The 13,836-nt window shown below is 36.8% G+C and overlaps 1 protein-coding gene across 1 annotated transcript in view; it reads right to left on the bottom strand.

Annotated features, from left to right (window-relative positions):
• The window catches only part of PTPRQ (protein tyrosine phosphatase receptor type Q), a 287,252-nt gene extending 276,192 nt beyond the window's left edge, over positions 1-11,060 (bottom strand). Inside the window, 4 exon segments of the mRNA XM_043967695.1 lie at positions 4,605-4,674; positions 9,550-9,776; positions 10,480-10,591; positions 11,007-11,060. Coding sequence (XP_043823630.1) covers positions 4,605-4,674; positions 9,550-9,776; positions 10,480-10,591; positions 11,007-11,060 — 463 coding nt within the window.
• Positions 11,061-13,836: the final 2,776 nt, after the last annotated feature.

Here is a 13,836-nt window from a genome sequence, read left to right as displayed (position 1 = left end):
GATCTTGTGCTATCCTGACTGGGGCTCCACAGTACTTGAATTCTTTCTTTTTGGCAGCTTGCAATATTTTCTCCTTGACCTGAGAGCTCTGGAAATTGGCTATAATAATCCTAGGAGTTTTCCTTTTGAGATCCCTTTCTGGAGGTGATCGGTTGATTCTTTCAATTTCTATTTTAGCTGCTTCTAGAATTTCAGGGCAATTTTCCCTGAGAATATCTTGGAAAATGATGTCTAAGCTCTTTCCTTGATCATGGTTTTCAGGTAGACCAATAATTTTCAAATTTTCTCTCCTGGACCTATTTTCCAGGTCAGCAGTTTTTCCCAGAAGATATTTCACATTGCCCTCTATTTTTTTATTCATTTGGATTTGATTTATTGTGTCTTGGTTTCTCATAAAGTCACCGGCTTCCATTTGTTCAATCCTCATTCTTAGGCAAATATTTTCATCAGAGAGCTTTTGTACCTCCTTTTCCATTTGGCCAATTTGACTTTTCAAGCTGTTGACTTTTTTCTCATGTCTTTCCTACATCACCCTCATTTCTCTTTCCATTTATTTCTCTACCTCTCTAACTGTATCTTCAAAGTCCTTTTTGAGCACCTCAATGGCCTGAGACCAATTCATATTTTTCTTGGAAGCTTTAGATATAGGGGCCCTGATGTTGCCATCTTCTTCTGAGGGTGCACCTCGGTCTTCCTTGTTACTGAAGAAACTTTCTATGGTCCTCACCTTTCTCTGTCTGCTCATCTTTCCTTTCTTTTACTTGACCTTTTAGCTCCTTGAAGTAGGACACTGTTTCCAGGCTGCAGTATCCCAAGCTTAAGAAGTCCCAGGTGGTATGATTTAAGGAGGATCAGGTTCTTCACTCACCTGGCCTGTTCCCTTGTCCATAGATGACCCCAGACCAAGTTGCTAATCAACCAGCTTTGTGTGTTGTGGTTGTTAGTTCAAACAAGCCTGTGCCCCTCCCCCACCTGGGCCACTGCTACTCAAGCCTACCTCCTGGTTCTCAGCAGGGGCCAAAAGTCCAAGTTCTGCCACAGCACCAGCATAGACCCCTGTAGTCTCCCCCCTGCCCAGGGCTCAGCCCTCTCCCCAGACTATGAGCTTAGTTCCAGATGATGCTTCAGATGATTCAGAGGCTCTGGGGGTCTCCTTCTCTGGTGAGGCCTTCCTGGGACTAGATCTGCATCAGGGTGACTGTGGGGTTGGACTTGACTCCTGTATTAGCACAGCAGCTCCTTCCTTCTGACCTTCCAAATCGTTCTTGGTTAGAAGATGATTTCAGCACATTCTTCTGTGAGTTTTGCTGCTCCAGGCATTTTCCTATGGTGTTATTCAGATGTTTTTTGGAGCAATCATGTCATGAGTTTCTGCCCCACATTATTCTTAACTTTGCTAGGTAAGTTACCCTTGGTCATAACCCCATCTCCTTTGTTCTATGGAATAAGATTCCAAGACCCATGGTCATTCAGCATCATAAAGTGATAGGTCTTGTGCAATCCTTATTGTAGCTCCATGATATTTTTTTCTTGTTGCTTTCAATATTTTCTTAAACCGGGAGCTTTGAAACTTGGCTATGATATTCCTATGTGTTTTTCTCCCGAGATCTCTTTTAGGTGGTGATTTGAATGTTTTTTCTATTTCTGCTTTGCCATCTTGTTCTAGAACTTCAGGGCAATTTTCCTTGATAATTTCTTGTAATATTGTATCAAGATCCTTTTTTTATTGTAATTTTCAGGTAGTCCAATTATTCTTTTATTCTTCCTCCTCAAACTGTTCTCCAGATCAGTTGGGTTTTTTTCTGATGAGATGTTTCATTTTCTTCTCTTTTTTCATTCTTTTGGTTTTGTTTTATGATTTCTTGTCTTAGAATGTCATTATCTTCCCCCTTGCTGAATTCTAGTTTTCTAGTAATTGTGATCTTCCTTAAGTTTCTGGTTCTCTATTTCAAGTTGTTTGACTTTTCATAATTTTCTTGATTTTCTTGGAGTGCTCTTATTTTTTTTTCTTCAATCTCTCTTATTTGGTTTTTAAAGTCCTTTTAAAGGTCTTCCAGGAACCTTTTCTGTACTTGGGAACATTTGACATTTCTTATTGAAAAAGGAATTTTTTTTTTAGCTCTATTATCTTCCTCTGAATATGAACCAAGATCTTTTCTACCCTCTTAGTAATTATCTATGGTTGTGTTTTTTCTCCTTTGTTTTATTCATTTTAAATTATTTATCTTCTGCTTTATTTTGTTTTTTAGCAGTTATTTTCTGAAGTCTGTCTCAGTGCCCAACCTTGAGCTCTCTTCTTCACTTATAGGCCACAGCCAGGCCCCCAGAACTATGGTCCTAGCAGATGGTCTTGCTCCCTGTAGTCCCTCTGGGGGCTGCAAACTACAGCTGTCCTCTCTGTCCTGGAACTGAAACCAGGGACTCTGCTCTCCTGTGGGTGCCCACAGCCCACAGGATCTCCACCCCTTGCTACTGCACTCCCCAGGTGTGTGCTAGCTCCTTCTCCCCACAATCATATCCAGAGGCATATCTCTTCAGCACATCTGTGCTTCTCCTATTCAACAGCCAGACCCCCACAATGTCTGTGAAATGCAGGTTGAAAGGCTGCCTCCAGGGCTATATTCTGACTTTTTTGTGGAGGAAATTTGTAGAGCCCCAAATTTTCAGCTAAGTAAACAAAAATAAAAGTGAAAGTCCCAACCATAAAAAAATCTTACACTCCAATGGGGGAAACAACATGCTCACATAGAAGGAGATGCAAGACACATATAAAGCACAAACAAGGCAACATTGGATGAAAAGCTACTAGCAGCTGAAGGATATCAGAAAAGGCCTCCTATGGAAGATAGCACTTGCATTGAGATTTGAAAGAAACCAGGGACTCACATAAGCACAGGTGAGAAAGAATAATTTTCAAGGCAGAAGAGTTCATATTTGATCCTACTTATCCAGACTAGAGATATTCGTGTTATCTGTGACATGTCCTTTTCCCTCCCTCCAAACATTAGTTGGGGATCTATTGGCAACTCCTATCTATTCTAACTCAGCATTCTGTCATGCATGCATTCCTTCCCCCATCCTCATATGCCACCACCTTATTTTAGACCCTCATCATCTCTTAGATTACTAATGTTTCCATCATTGCATTAAATTCTCTGAAAATGGATAGCTCTTGCTCACTAATTTCAGACTGACTGGTTTCTGGCAATGGAGCTTAATTTATGCACTAGAATATCACCATAAGACTATGCCACTATTGGATGGGATTTAGTGAAAAGTGAACTAATGGTGGATGTTGTACAATAAAAGGCTGGTCACTGAAAATTTTAAAAGTCCTCCAATATAAGACAGACAGGACCCCAGTATCAACCCTGAAGCCATATCTACAATAAAGAAATGTATTCCCTACTTCAAAAGATACCTATGAGTACTCATTCTGCCATTCAAGATGTCATCTCATTTCTGACTTAGCAAACATACATGAGTTTCATTCTCAGGTGACTTGTTGAAACTCTAAAAAGGATCTGAACTCAGAGATTACTCCTCCATGGTTTACTGGGCAATCAGGAGTTATAGAGGTTGGATCAGTTTCTCTTCTTGCCAACAGCCCCATTAGAAGATTTCTTTTCACCTGTAATAGTTGTACAATATTTAAATTTTTATAAAAGCCTAGGAATAAGAAGAGGCAGGATTGCTACCTTAATCTTACTGGGCATTCTTATTGTAATTAGAATGTCAGTCTAGTTAAGTTTGGGAGAGACTCATCAGAAGCTTGGCTGCAGGTGATTAATTTTATTTAATCACTTGTTTGTTTGTTTATCTTTGTGAGGCATAGCAACTCACAATGTCCTACTACAAAGGTGTATATGAATTGTGATTGAGGTCAGTGGAAGAAGTTTACATGCCAAGATTCCAGAGGATCAGTGAAGAAGAAGGTTATGTCTCTCCTAACAGAGAAGCAAAGGACTAAAAATGCAGAGTGAGACAAACACCTGTGGACATGATCTGTAAGGGAATTTGTTCTGTTTGACCATCACTATCTCAGGGAAATGGGAGAGAAAATGAATGTTCGTAAATTTAAAATATATAATTTAATTTTTAAAAAAAGCAAGGCAGCTAGATGGCACAGAGCACCTAAGTGAAGCAATGGATTGAGTGATGGGCCTGAAATAAGGAATACTCATCTTCATGGTTTCAAATTCAGCCTCAGACACTGTCATGGGCAAATCACTTAACCCTCTTTGCCTCACTTTCCTCATCTGTTAAATTAGCTGGAGAAGGAAATGGCAAACCACTCCAGTATCTTTGCCAAGAAAATCCCAAATGGGGTCACAGAGTCAAACACAACTGAAAAATGAGTGAACAACAAACATTTTTTAAAAGACAGCAACATACCTGTAAGTGATTAACCTTTACTTTAACAGTTACAAATAGATTCTCTATTTACTGTTAGCCAAGTAACAGCAACAACAGGGTCCAATGTTCACAAACATTATAATTTAGGATATCAAGACAATGTCAGATTTTTTTAAAAAGTCACTTATGACAAACAACACATTTGTAATTAAATTAATTTGCATTTATGAATGGTTTAGGAGAATTACCACTTTCTGCAGTTTGGAAGAGGAAGGGCTCACTGAATATCCCAACACCAGCACTGTTTTCAGCTGCCACCTAAAATAAAGCAAAAGAATAACATCTGAGTTAGGTATGGCACTACATATTATAACAACTTTGAATCTCTCAAAAATAAATAGTAAAAAAAAATAATAAAGTGAAATCCAAAACACAAAAATAACAAGTTTTTGTTTTTGGTTCTTACAGCACTCCTATTTTTACAATGAATAAAAATCAAGTTCAAGGTAAATATCATTATCTCCCATAAAATTGGGGGGGGCTAGATCTTTAATTTCATTAATATGGGGAGCCAAAAGTGAGGAATGTTCTCTATCATTGCAGATCCCTAAATCAACACCTTCTCTTCAATCTATAATCTTAGAATGTTGCCAAGAGTATTGACAGATTATTACTTCTCCAGAATCCCATGGTCAGTGTAAAAATATTTTTGATGACTAGCCTAATTTCAGGGGCTAATGCTGACTGGAGGACTAATCTGGGGACTCTTGACTAATTGGATATCTGACTGCTATTAACTTAGCATGGGCCGTTTATAAAGTTCCACCACACTGCTCCACTCCTAAATTGATAAGCAAAATATTAAGAAGCCTCTTAACTAAATAATCAAAGCAGAGTTTATTTATGAGATACTATTTAAAATTAAGAATACAGGGAAATAAAATGCACAACCTGACTGCTTTTCTGCAGTCTCTTTCCCACCTGCTGCTCTTCAAACTTCTTAAATACAATAAGGGCCTTAGCCACCTCTGGCCTCAGGGTACGATATTCTTTCCCTGCTCAGCTACTTTCTTCTAACTCCTCTTAATCTTCACTTTCTCCAACCTGTACCCTGTGCTGACCGCTTCTGTGTTCTCCACTGCCTCCTATTCTGTCTGTCTGTCTGCTCCGTCCTCTGCCGCCTTTGTCGCCCCTCTAATCTTGTCCGAACCTCTTCTCAGCCTTTCTCGTCCATCCTTGTCCAACCAAACCCCTCCGTCCTTTTCCGCCCCCTTTGCTGTCTAACTCCCAGGTCTATATATACCTTTTCTTCTCTCCACTCAAATCTCGGGGCTTCTTGCACCCACACACCAAGCTAATCTGCTAGCCAGAGCTGCGGCTGGTGGGGGGGGGAGAGGGGGACGGTGTGCTCCCGCCTCCCGTGCCTCAGCACAGGCTAACCGGGATCTTTTGGATAGCTCCGCTCAGGTCGGAGGGAGCTGGGGGCTTTTTTTTTCCCCCAGCTGTCTGACCTGGCAGTCTTGTACAGCCCACGGGGCTTTTTGACTCAACTGAAGCTGAGGAGGAGGGGAAGAGACCCTGAGAGCCTAAGGCTTTCTAATCTCAGCCTAACGGTAGGGTCCCCAAATCAAAATAAATTTTCACACCAGGAGGTGTCAAAGATAAGACTGAAACCCACAACCTTCTGACTCCAAAGCCAGCTCTCTATCCACCACACTGAACTACTTCTCCTGTCATAATGCATTCTTCTAAAATGTAATTTTAAAACACTGTAAGAGCAGAAATGCCTAACTCTAAACATCGCCATTGGATACCATGGACTGATACTTATGTGAAAAAAAAAATGGAAATATGGTGAGACTCCAGAGTTCCCAAGAACTCTGAGTTGAGAAAGGAAAGAAGCTGTGTTGAGGAGCCTTGTCAGCCTGACTAAGGAGAAAGCTCTTGATGGCTGACTCCCCCTCCTGTCAACAGCCCTTTTTTAGATTAGCTGCTGAGAATATCCATGAAAGAATTTAGCCTGTGTTTATCATCCTAGAGCAACCTCCCTTCGATGGACCAGGCTAAGCACTTTTCAGCTATCATGCAAGAAGGAAAAAAAGGTCTAAGTTTGTTGTTTGGCCTATGAATCTTTAATTACATGTAGCCCCATAAATCCTTAAGACTCTTCTACAACACAAATTAGAATAGTGCAAAGGCAGTGTGGTATAGACAGAGAACCAGCTCCAGAACAAAATACACTGTATTCAAATTAATCCTCTGGACCTCTGGAGAAAGGGCTTGGCCTCTCAGTTCTCTAGGCAACTCTAGCAAGTTCCATAGGAAGTAGCAATCTGCATCGGTAGAAGTAATTTCATCCTTTGGGAGTTCCTTAAACTAATGAAATAACAGGTCCAGACCCTAACACAATCTATTTCAGATTTATTTATGATTGGTAGCAATGAATATGAGCCAACTAGGTTGCTCAGTGGATAGAATGCTGGGACTGAAGTCAGGAAGACCTGAGTTTAAATGCAGCCTAAGATGTTTACTTGCCGGGTGACCCTGGACAAGTAACTTAACCTCTATTTGCCTTAATCTACTGGAAAAGGAAAAGGGAAACCACTCAAGCACCATGAACAGTGTGGTCCATGAGGTCATAAAGAGTCAGATGTGACTGAACCATGAATGACAACAATAACAAAGCAATAAATATATCAGATACTAGAAATCCTTATTCTGAGGAACTGGTTGGTTGTGTTCTGTGACTCATAATAACAAAAATATTGCTTTTTTCCAACAAAAAGTCACATTAACCATTGTCACATGCTACCTCAGTTCTAATTGTCATCTCTAATTTAATAATATAACTACCTTAACAGGTACACCCACATTTTGAAAATAAATTGAGAAAACTTGAATTTGTATAGGTAATATTAAGAAGGAAAGATTAAAGCATTTTTAAGTGCCTGTTATGGGCCAGGGACTGTGTTAAGCACTTTACAAACAATACCTTATTTGATCTAATTTAATCCTTACAACAATGCCTCGGTTTCTTCATGGGGATACACTCCCTGGGGTTTCTGTGAGGAGAAAATAAATGTAAAACACAGCACAGTGCCTAGCAGCACTATGGAAATGTTCGTTGTTGTTGTTGGCTGCTGATACATATGAGAGATGTGCTATTATTACCCTCATTTTATAGCTGAAGGAGTTAATAGACATAGAGGTTAAGTGATTTGTCCAGGTTCACACAGATAAGGTCTGAGACTAGATTAGAACTCAGGTCTTCCAAACTCCAGGCCCAGCAAACTACTACCCCCACCCCCCTCATGCCACCATTAAGTAAAAATGATCATTTTCATTATGTCACAGAACACGAAAGAATATAGCCCTGAAAAAAAAATATTTCATACTAAGAATCAGAAAAAAAATCATATCAATGAAATAACTGATCATGACTCTAGAAGACTCATTATGATATGTTCCTTTCTGCTCTACCTAGAGAGGGGGAAACTATAGTTGCAGAAAGAAGTATATGGTATCAACAATGGACAATGTGTCTGTTTCATTTGCCTTCTTTGTTATTGTTTGTTGTTTTTGTGAACAATGGTTATAACTGGGAAGTGACAGTAGTAGTTTTTAAAAATTAATAATTTTAATGGGAATTTTCAAATTAACTTTATTAGATTGAATTAAATTGAAATTTTGTTTTTGTACTTTAATTGTTGTTGAAATTTAATTTAAATTGAAAATTTAAAATGAAACTATAAAGGAACTTCTGAGAATTTATTGTTGTTGGTCAGTCATTTTCAGCCATGTATGTGTCTTTATGAGCCCATTTGGGGTTTTCTTGGCAAAGATACCAGAGTAATTTGCCATTTCCTTCTCCAACTCATTTTATAGATGAGGAAACTGAAGCAAACGGTATTCAGTAACTTTCCCAGGATTACACAGTAAGTGTCTGAGGCCAGATTTGAACTCAGGATGATGGGTCTTCCTAACTCCAACCCCACTCTATCTATTTTGCCATCTAGCTGAATTAATATTTATGAGAATTTATAGAACTGAATGTTTTGTGGTCAAGAAATGAGGCCCACACCATCAGAAATGGTCATTGTGGTTATTTTTGTTTTGTTTTGTTTTGCTTTGCTTTGCTTTGCTTAATAGTACTTCTTTGTTACAAAGGAGGGTTTCTGGGGGGTAATTAGGTAATAACTATAATATTATTTTTAAATCAATAAAACATTTTTCATTAAAAGGAAACATAAAATTCTATAGAACTATATCCAAATTTTCTTCAGCATTCAAAATCCAACTGCTTATTAATTTTTTCAGGAAATAAGCAGTATTCTGGATGTTTTTTCTACATTTTCCATTATCCTTCCCAAGGGGAAAAATATTACTGACATATTTTATTGTAAAGAATTTTACAAGGTCAATATAATTTAGTGCTGTCTTTTACTTATTTCCTCATTATTTGGACCTGCAAACAAGCCTTTTCCTAACTTGGCAAACTTAAAATCAGTGAAGTGCTAAAATATTTGAATTGCCACATTTATGGAATCTGTGCTTACAAAAACTCTAGCATTTTTTTTTTAAAACACAGGTGTTGGTCATGGAAGATTAATAGAGAGAAATAAACAAGACTAATTCAATGTTATGATTATTTAACAGATAAGGATCATAGATTTTGAGCTGGAAAGTATCTTAGTGGTTATCTAGTCCAATCCTCTCATTTTAGGTGAGTAAACTGAGGCCCAAGGAAATGAAGTCGCCTATCTAAGTTTACACAAGTAGTAAATGGCAAAACCAAAATTCAGACTCTGTAAATTTAGTCCTCTTGTCATTGAACCAAATGACAGATTGTTTTACTTACAAAAAGTATTAAATTAATATCAGATTTATTTTTCACTTCAGTAACCACAGGGAGAGCTTTATCTTTTGTGTTAGTACATAACTTCTGAGAATAGAAACAAATTTTTACTCAATCTAGCAAAAACAAAAAAAGTAACTGCACAATTTCCAGAACCAAAGAAAAGGTCAGAAATGAAGCAATCCTTTCCCTTATTTTTCCTTAGTTCCCTGCATAATTTATATAGTGACCCTTAACCAGATTTAAAATAAATTGCTTCTTTGCTTTTTAATTCCCATAATATCAAACAGGCACTTAATTCAAAATATAAAAGTATGCAGAAAGCCTTTTAAACGTACCTTAATTTCATAAGTTGTTCCAGGATTAAGATTCGTAAGAAGCACTTCCAAACTATCTGGTTTTGCTCTAACTTGTGTATAGGTGGTTTGCATCCATGGGCAAACTTCCTTATATTTAACGATGTATGATTTAATCCTTCCATTTGGTTTTGGGGGTGTATTCCAAGAAAGAAGGATTCCAGCAGATCCTACTCTTTCACCTGCAAGGAACACGGGAGGCCCTGGATCTGTAAAAACAAAATGCCTTTAATTAAAATGTCAAGTAACAATTTGGGCATTTCCACAGTTCATTTGAAAGGAAAGTTATTTCCAACCTAGACTTTTGAAGTTCATGGAGACTAATGGACTCAATGTGAAACAGCTCTCCTTAGAGTTATGCTTTAAAAATGATTAAATGCTTTGGGGAATACCAGAAACATTCTTTTCTAAGAATGTAAAAAATGGAACATTAAAAAAAAACTTCACAGACCAAACATCAATTAATGCCAAGTAATTTTAAAATCATCCTTAATGTAAGAAATCCAAACTAAAACTAATAGCACATTATTATTACTATTAATGTTATCATAATTATTTGTTTTCTTGTCCTTGCTGAGAAACACTGCTGTATTTGGCATAATTATAACTCTACATCTTTCAGATGTTCAAATTCATAAGCAGTTATAAAATAGCCAGTTTCAAACTTTCCACATTAAAGAAGTCTAAGAATGAGCACAAATGATTGAACATTTTCATTTCCTCCTCAATGAGAAACTTTCCTTAACACTTTTATTTTCAAGCATGTAATATATAGATAAACACTTTCATCAAAGTAAAAATTTTAAGTGAGGATTTAGACTGCCTAAAATTCACATAGAAATTATTTTAAAACATGTTATCTATAAAAATTAAGTTAAGCGAGACATAGATCAGAATGCTTATTATACTCACTGGTCACATTTGTCGTCACCATTTTACTAACAGGTGTACCGAATGTTGTAGCAGAAACTGAAGAAATGGTTACATTGTACCTTGTCCCAGGAATAGCATTTGAGACATCAACCTATAGTATCAAGGAGAAATCAAAGACAATAAACTCTTCCAAGGAAGAAAGAAAATACAAAAGAGGTAAAAAATCTATAATTCCTATAATCAGAAAGTAACAAATGATGAGAAACATCTACAAGGCTCTAATGTACATTACAAGAAAAATGTTTAAAAGCTTGTTACAGTATATCAATAAATAACAGATAATCTACTTTTAAGTAGAAACATATATAAAGATAAAGATATAGATATATATAAGTATATACATCATATATCATAGTATATCAACTAAGTCAATATCTCTGTCTTGTATAAACTCTACAAAACTGCCGACTTTACTGCCACTGCAAAGAAGCATTCAATAAGAATTCTTGAGAATTTACAGCTAGCCCATTCTCCAGCCCTCTCAGTTAAGCATGACTATGAAATACCTGTGTCTCTGAAGTTCCAATAAAAAATAAGACAAATATTATAGGAAAAGCCATCATTATTACATTTTTCAGACAGTGGAATTACATTGATGGCTTTACAGGGAAATGTTGCCTGCATTAATGATTTAAGGACAGATCTTCCTGGCAAGTACACAATTAATGAGCATGTATTACTCAATAGCACTGCCCTTACTTTGTTAAACTATTCATGAACCCTTGGATGACTGGCCGGAGGTTTATGGTAGACTTGAAAAAAAAAAGGTACATTAGCTGTTGTTAAGGTAACCACCATCTACTGCTGAAATCGTTGTTTTTGTCTTTCTCCTATGCTAAAAATTTTTTTAAATAAAAAAAAAACTTAAAAGGTAAGTTTCCATTGTTCTTCAGTTTCATAAAGAACTTTCCTGTTAGCATCACACATAAACAAAGTGCTTCAATGAGAACTATACCTGATACTCCCCATGGCCAAGATCTCTGATTGCAACAACGCCACCATCAGGAACAAGAACCACATGATACCTTTCCACATGTCCAGAAGGCGTTCTCCAGTGCAAAGAAAAGGAGTGTGTTGAAATATTGAAGGCTTTTAGTTTCTCAGGCTTTTCAGGTTCTTATAATGGAAATACAAATTGCAAAGATCATCCCCTTATTTTAAAATTATCAAGAATGAAAAGACAACATTACACAAATGGTTTTTCAAAAGAATTCCATCACCAGTCACCTGCCAAAGTTATCTCTGTGTTTAGTTGCTTATTTTAAGAACTCAAATCTTTTTCAAGAATGTCTATTTTATGGTATATACATATATAATGTAGCTCTTTCTGGAAATTTTTCTTACAATCTGATCAGTTTAAATTTTTCCAAAGTGTATTTGATAATTTATTCTCTCTAGCTCAAATAGTATATAAAAGTGTATATGTATATATATATATATGTAAATATACATACATATATGTGTATTAGAGTATAAAGTATAATGCAGTACAGAGTATGTTTAGAAGTACAGTATATTCATCTGACTCTTCAATTATTTATTAGAGGTGGGAAGGAAAATGAGAAAGGAAATGAAGTATAAATCTGTCTTTTTTTCAGATATGAGTATTCCAGAAAAAACCTTTGGACTCTCTATAATAGCAAACAACCATTTTGAATAAGGAATGAAACAGTGGTGGGTGGCACCACCTTCCTGCCCAAACCATTCCCTCTATACATTTTCACATTTCCTTTCACTTTTATTTCTGAACAGTTGTTTAAGTTGGTTTGTGCCATCTGGAGGGGAGTTTTCTACACAAAGGCCTCCTGATTGGTTGCCAATGAGTCAGGTTCCCACTCTGCCTTATCTTAGCACAGATTCCAGATAGACAATACAGAGTGAGAGAAAGAGACTTTGCAGCCAAGTATTTGCAAAACATACCTCACATAGACTCAGCCTAAAATTATGGACAAAAATAAGTGTGAAAATAACTGCATTTCCTTTATCTCCATTATTAGAGACTATAGATCGTGCCTGAGGAATTAATGTTGCATTAAACTGAACAGTGAGCAAATTCTCTTTATTTTATTTAAAATATTTTTTTAAAAACTCTCTTTGCTCATCTTTTTCTTTTTTTTTTCTTCATGGCAATGAGGGTTAAGCAACTTGCTTAGGGTCATTCAGCTAGTAAGTGTCAAGTGTCTGAGGCTGGACTTGAACTCAGGTCCTCCTGAATCCAGGGCCAATGCTTTATCCACTGTGCCACATAGCTGTCCCTGCTCACCTTATTTCAAACTTACTGTTACTTTGGAGTATTTTCCACAAGAACTCCAATATACAATATTACTTAAGCGCATAAAGAAGCAGTGAAATATTACTATAGGAGAAATTAAGTTAGGAGCAGAGATGAATATGTACCAATGGCTAACATACAGCAACAAAAGATAGTATTTTTCATAAGTGACAAGAAACTAGAATTCTGCTAATTCATGGATTAGTAAACTGAGGACAAAGTTTAAATTACTTAGAAAAAGTACATAGCTAGCACACAGCAGAGCCAAAATTAGAACTCAGATCCCCTGAACAACCACCCCAGTGCTCTCTTTTGATCCCATTACAAGTGTCCTTGTAGTTAATAAGACACAGTGTATAAAGGCTCTGTGATAATAAACTGTACAACCAGGTAAATGATAATGCCTAGATTAAAACAGAATAGGCAGCTAGGTGGTGCAGTGGATGGAACACCAGGCATGGAGTCAGAAAGATCTGCATTCAAATAACAGCCTCAAATACTAGCTGTTTGACCCTGGGCAAATCACTTAACCCCTATTTGCTTCAATTCCTCATCTGTAAAATGGGAATATACTCGAGAAGGAAATGGCAAACCACCCCAGTATCTTTTTCTAGAAAACACCATGGACAATGTCCATGGGGTCCTATATAGTTGGACACAACTGAACAACAGCAGCATAACAGAAGCCCACAAAGTTAGTTTAGAATTATTCTCATTAAAAAAATATCCTCATGATGAGCTACTATTCCAATCATGTTCTAGTTTAAAATATCTTCAAATATTGTTTTTTAGGAATATTTTGGGTTCCAGTTTCCTCTTCAGATGATGCAATCATTAAAGTTCCAGATGTGGAGTCAGAAAGACTGAGTTCAAATCCTATCTCAGACATTAAACATTTGAGAGACTCAGGAAAAAAAATGCTAACCCCTTCTCTGACTCATTTTTTTCTTCTGCAAAGTTGGGATAATAATAGCATCTATTTCACAATATTACTATAAAGATCAAATTAGATAACATACATATAAAGAGTTTTTCAAACCTTAAAACACTTAGCTTTGCTATTA

This window comes from Dromiciops gliroides, chromosome 5, assembly GCF_019393635.1.
Source record: "Dromiciops gliroides isolate mDroGli1 chromosome 5, mDroGli1.pri, whole genome shotgun sequence".
Lineage (NCBI taxonomy): Eukaryota > Metazoa > Chordata > Mammalia > Microbiotheria > Microbiotheriidae > Dromiciops > Dromiciops gliroides.
The sequence above is the reverse complement of the archived record's forward strand: the minus strand, read 5'-3'. Positions and strand labels throughout refer to the sequence as shown.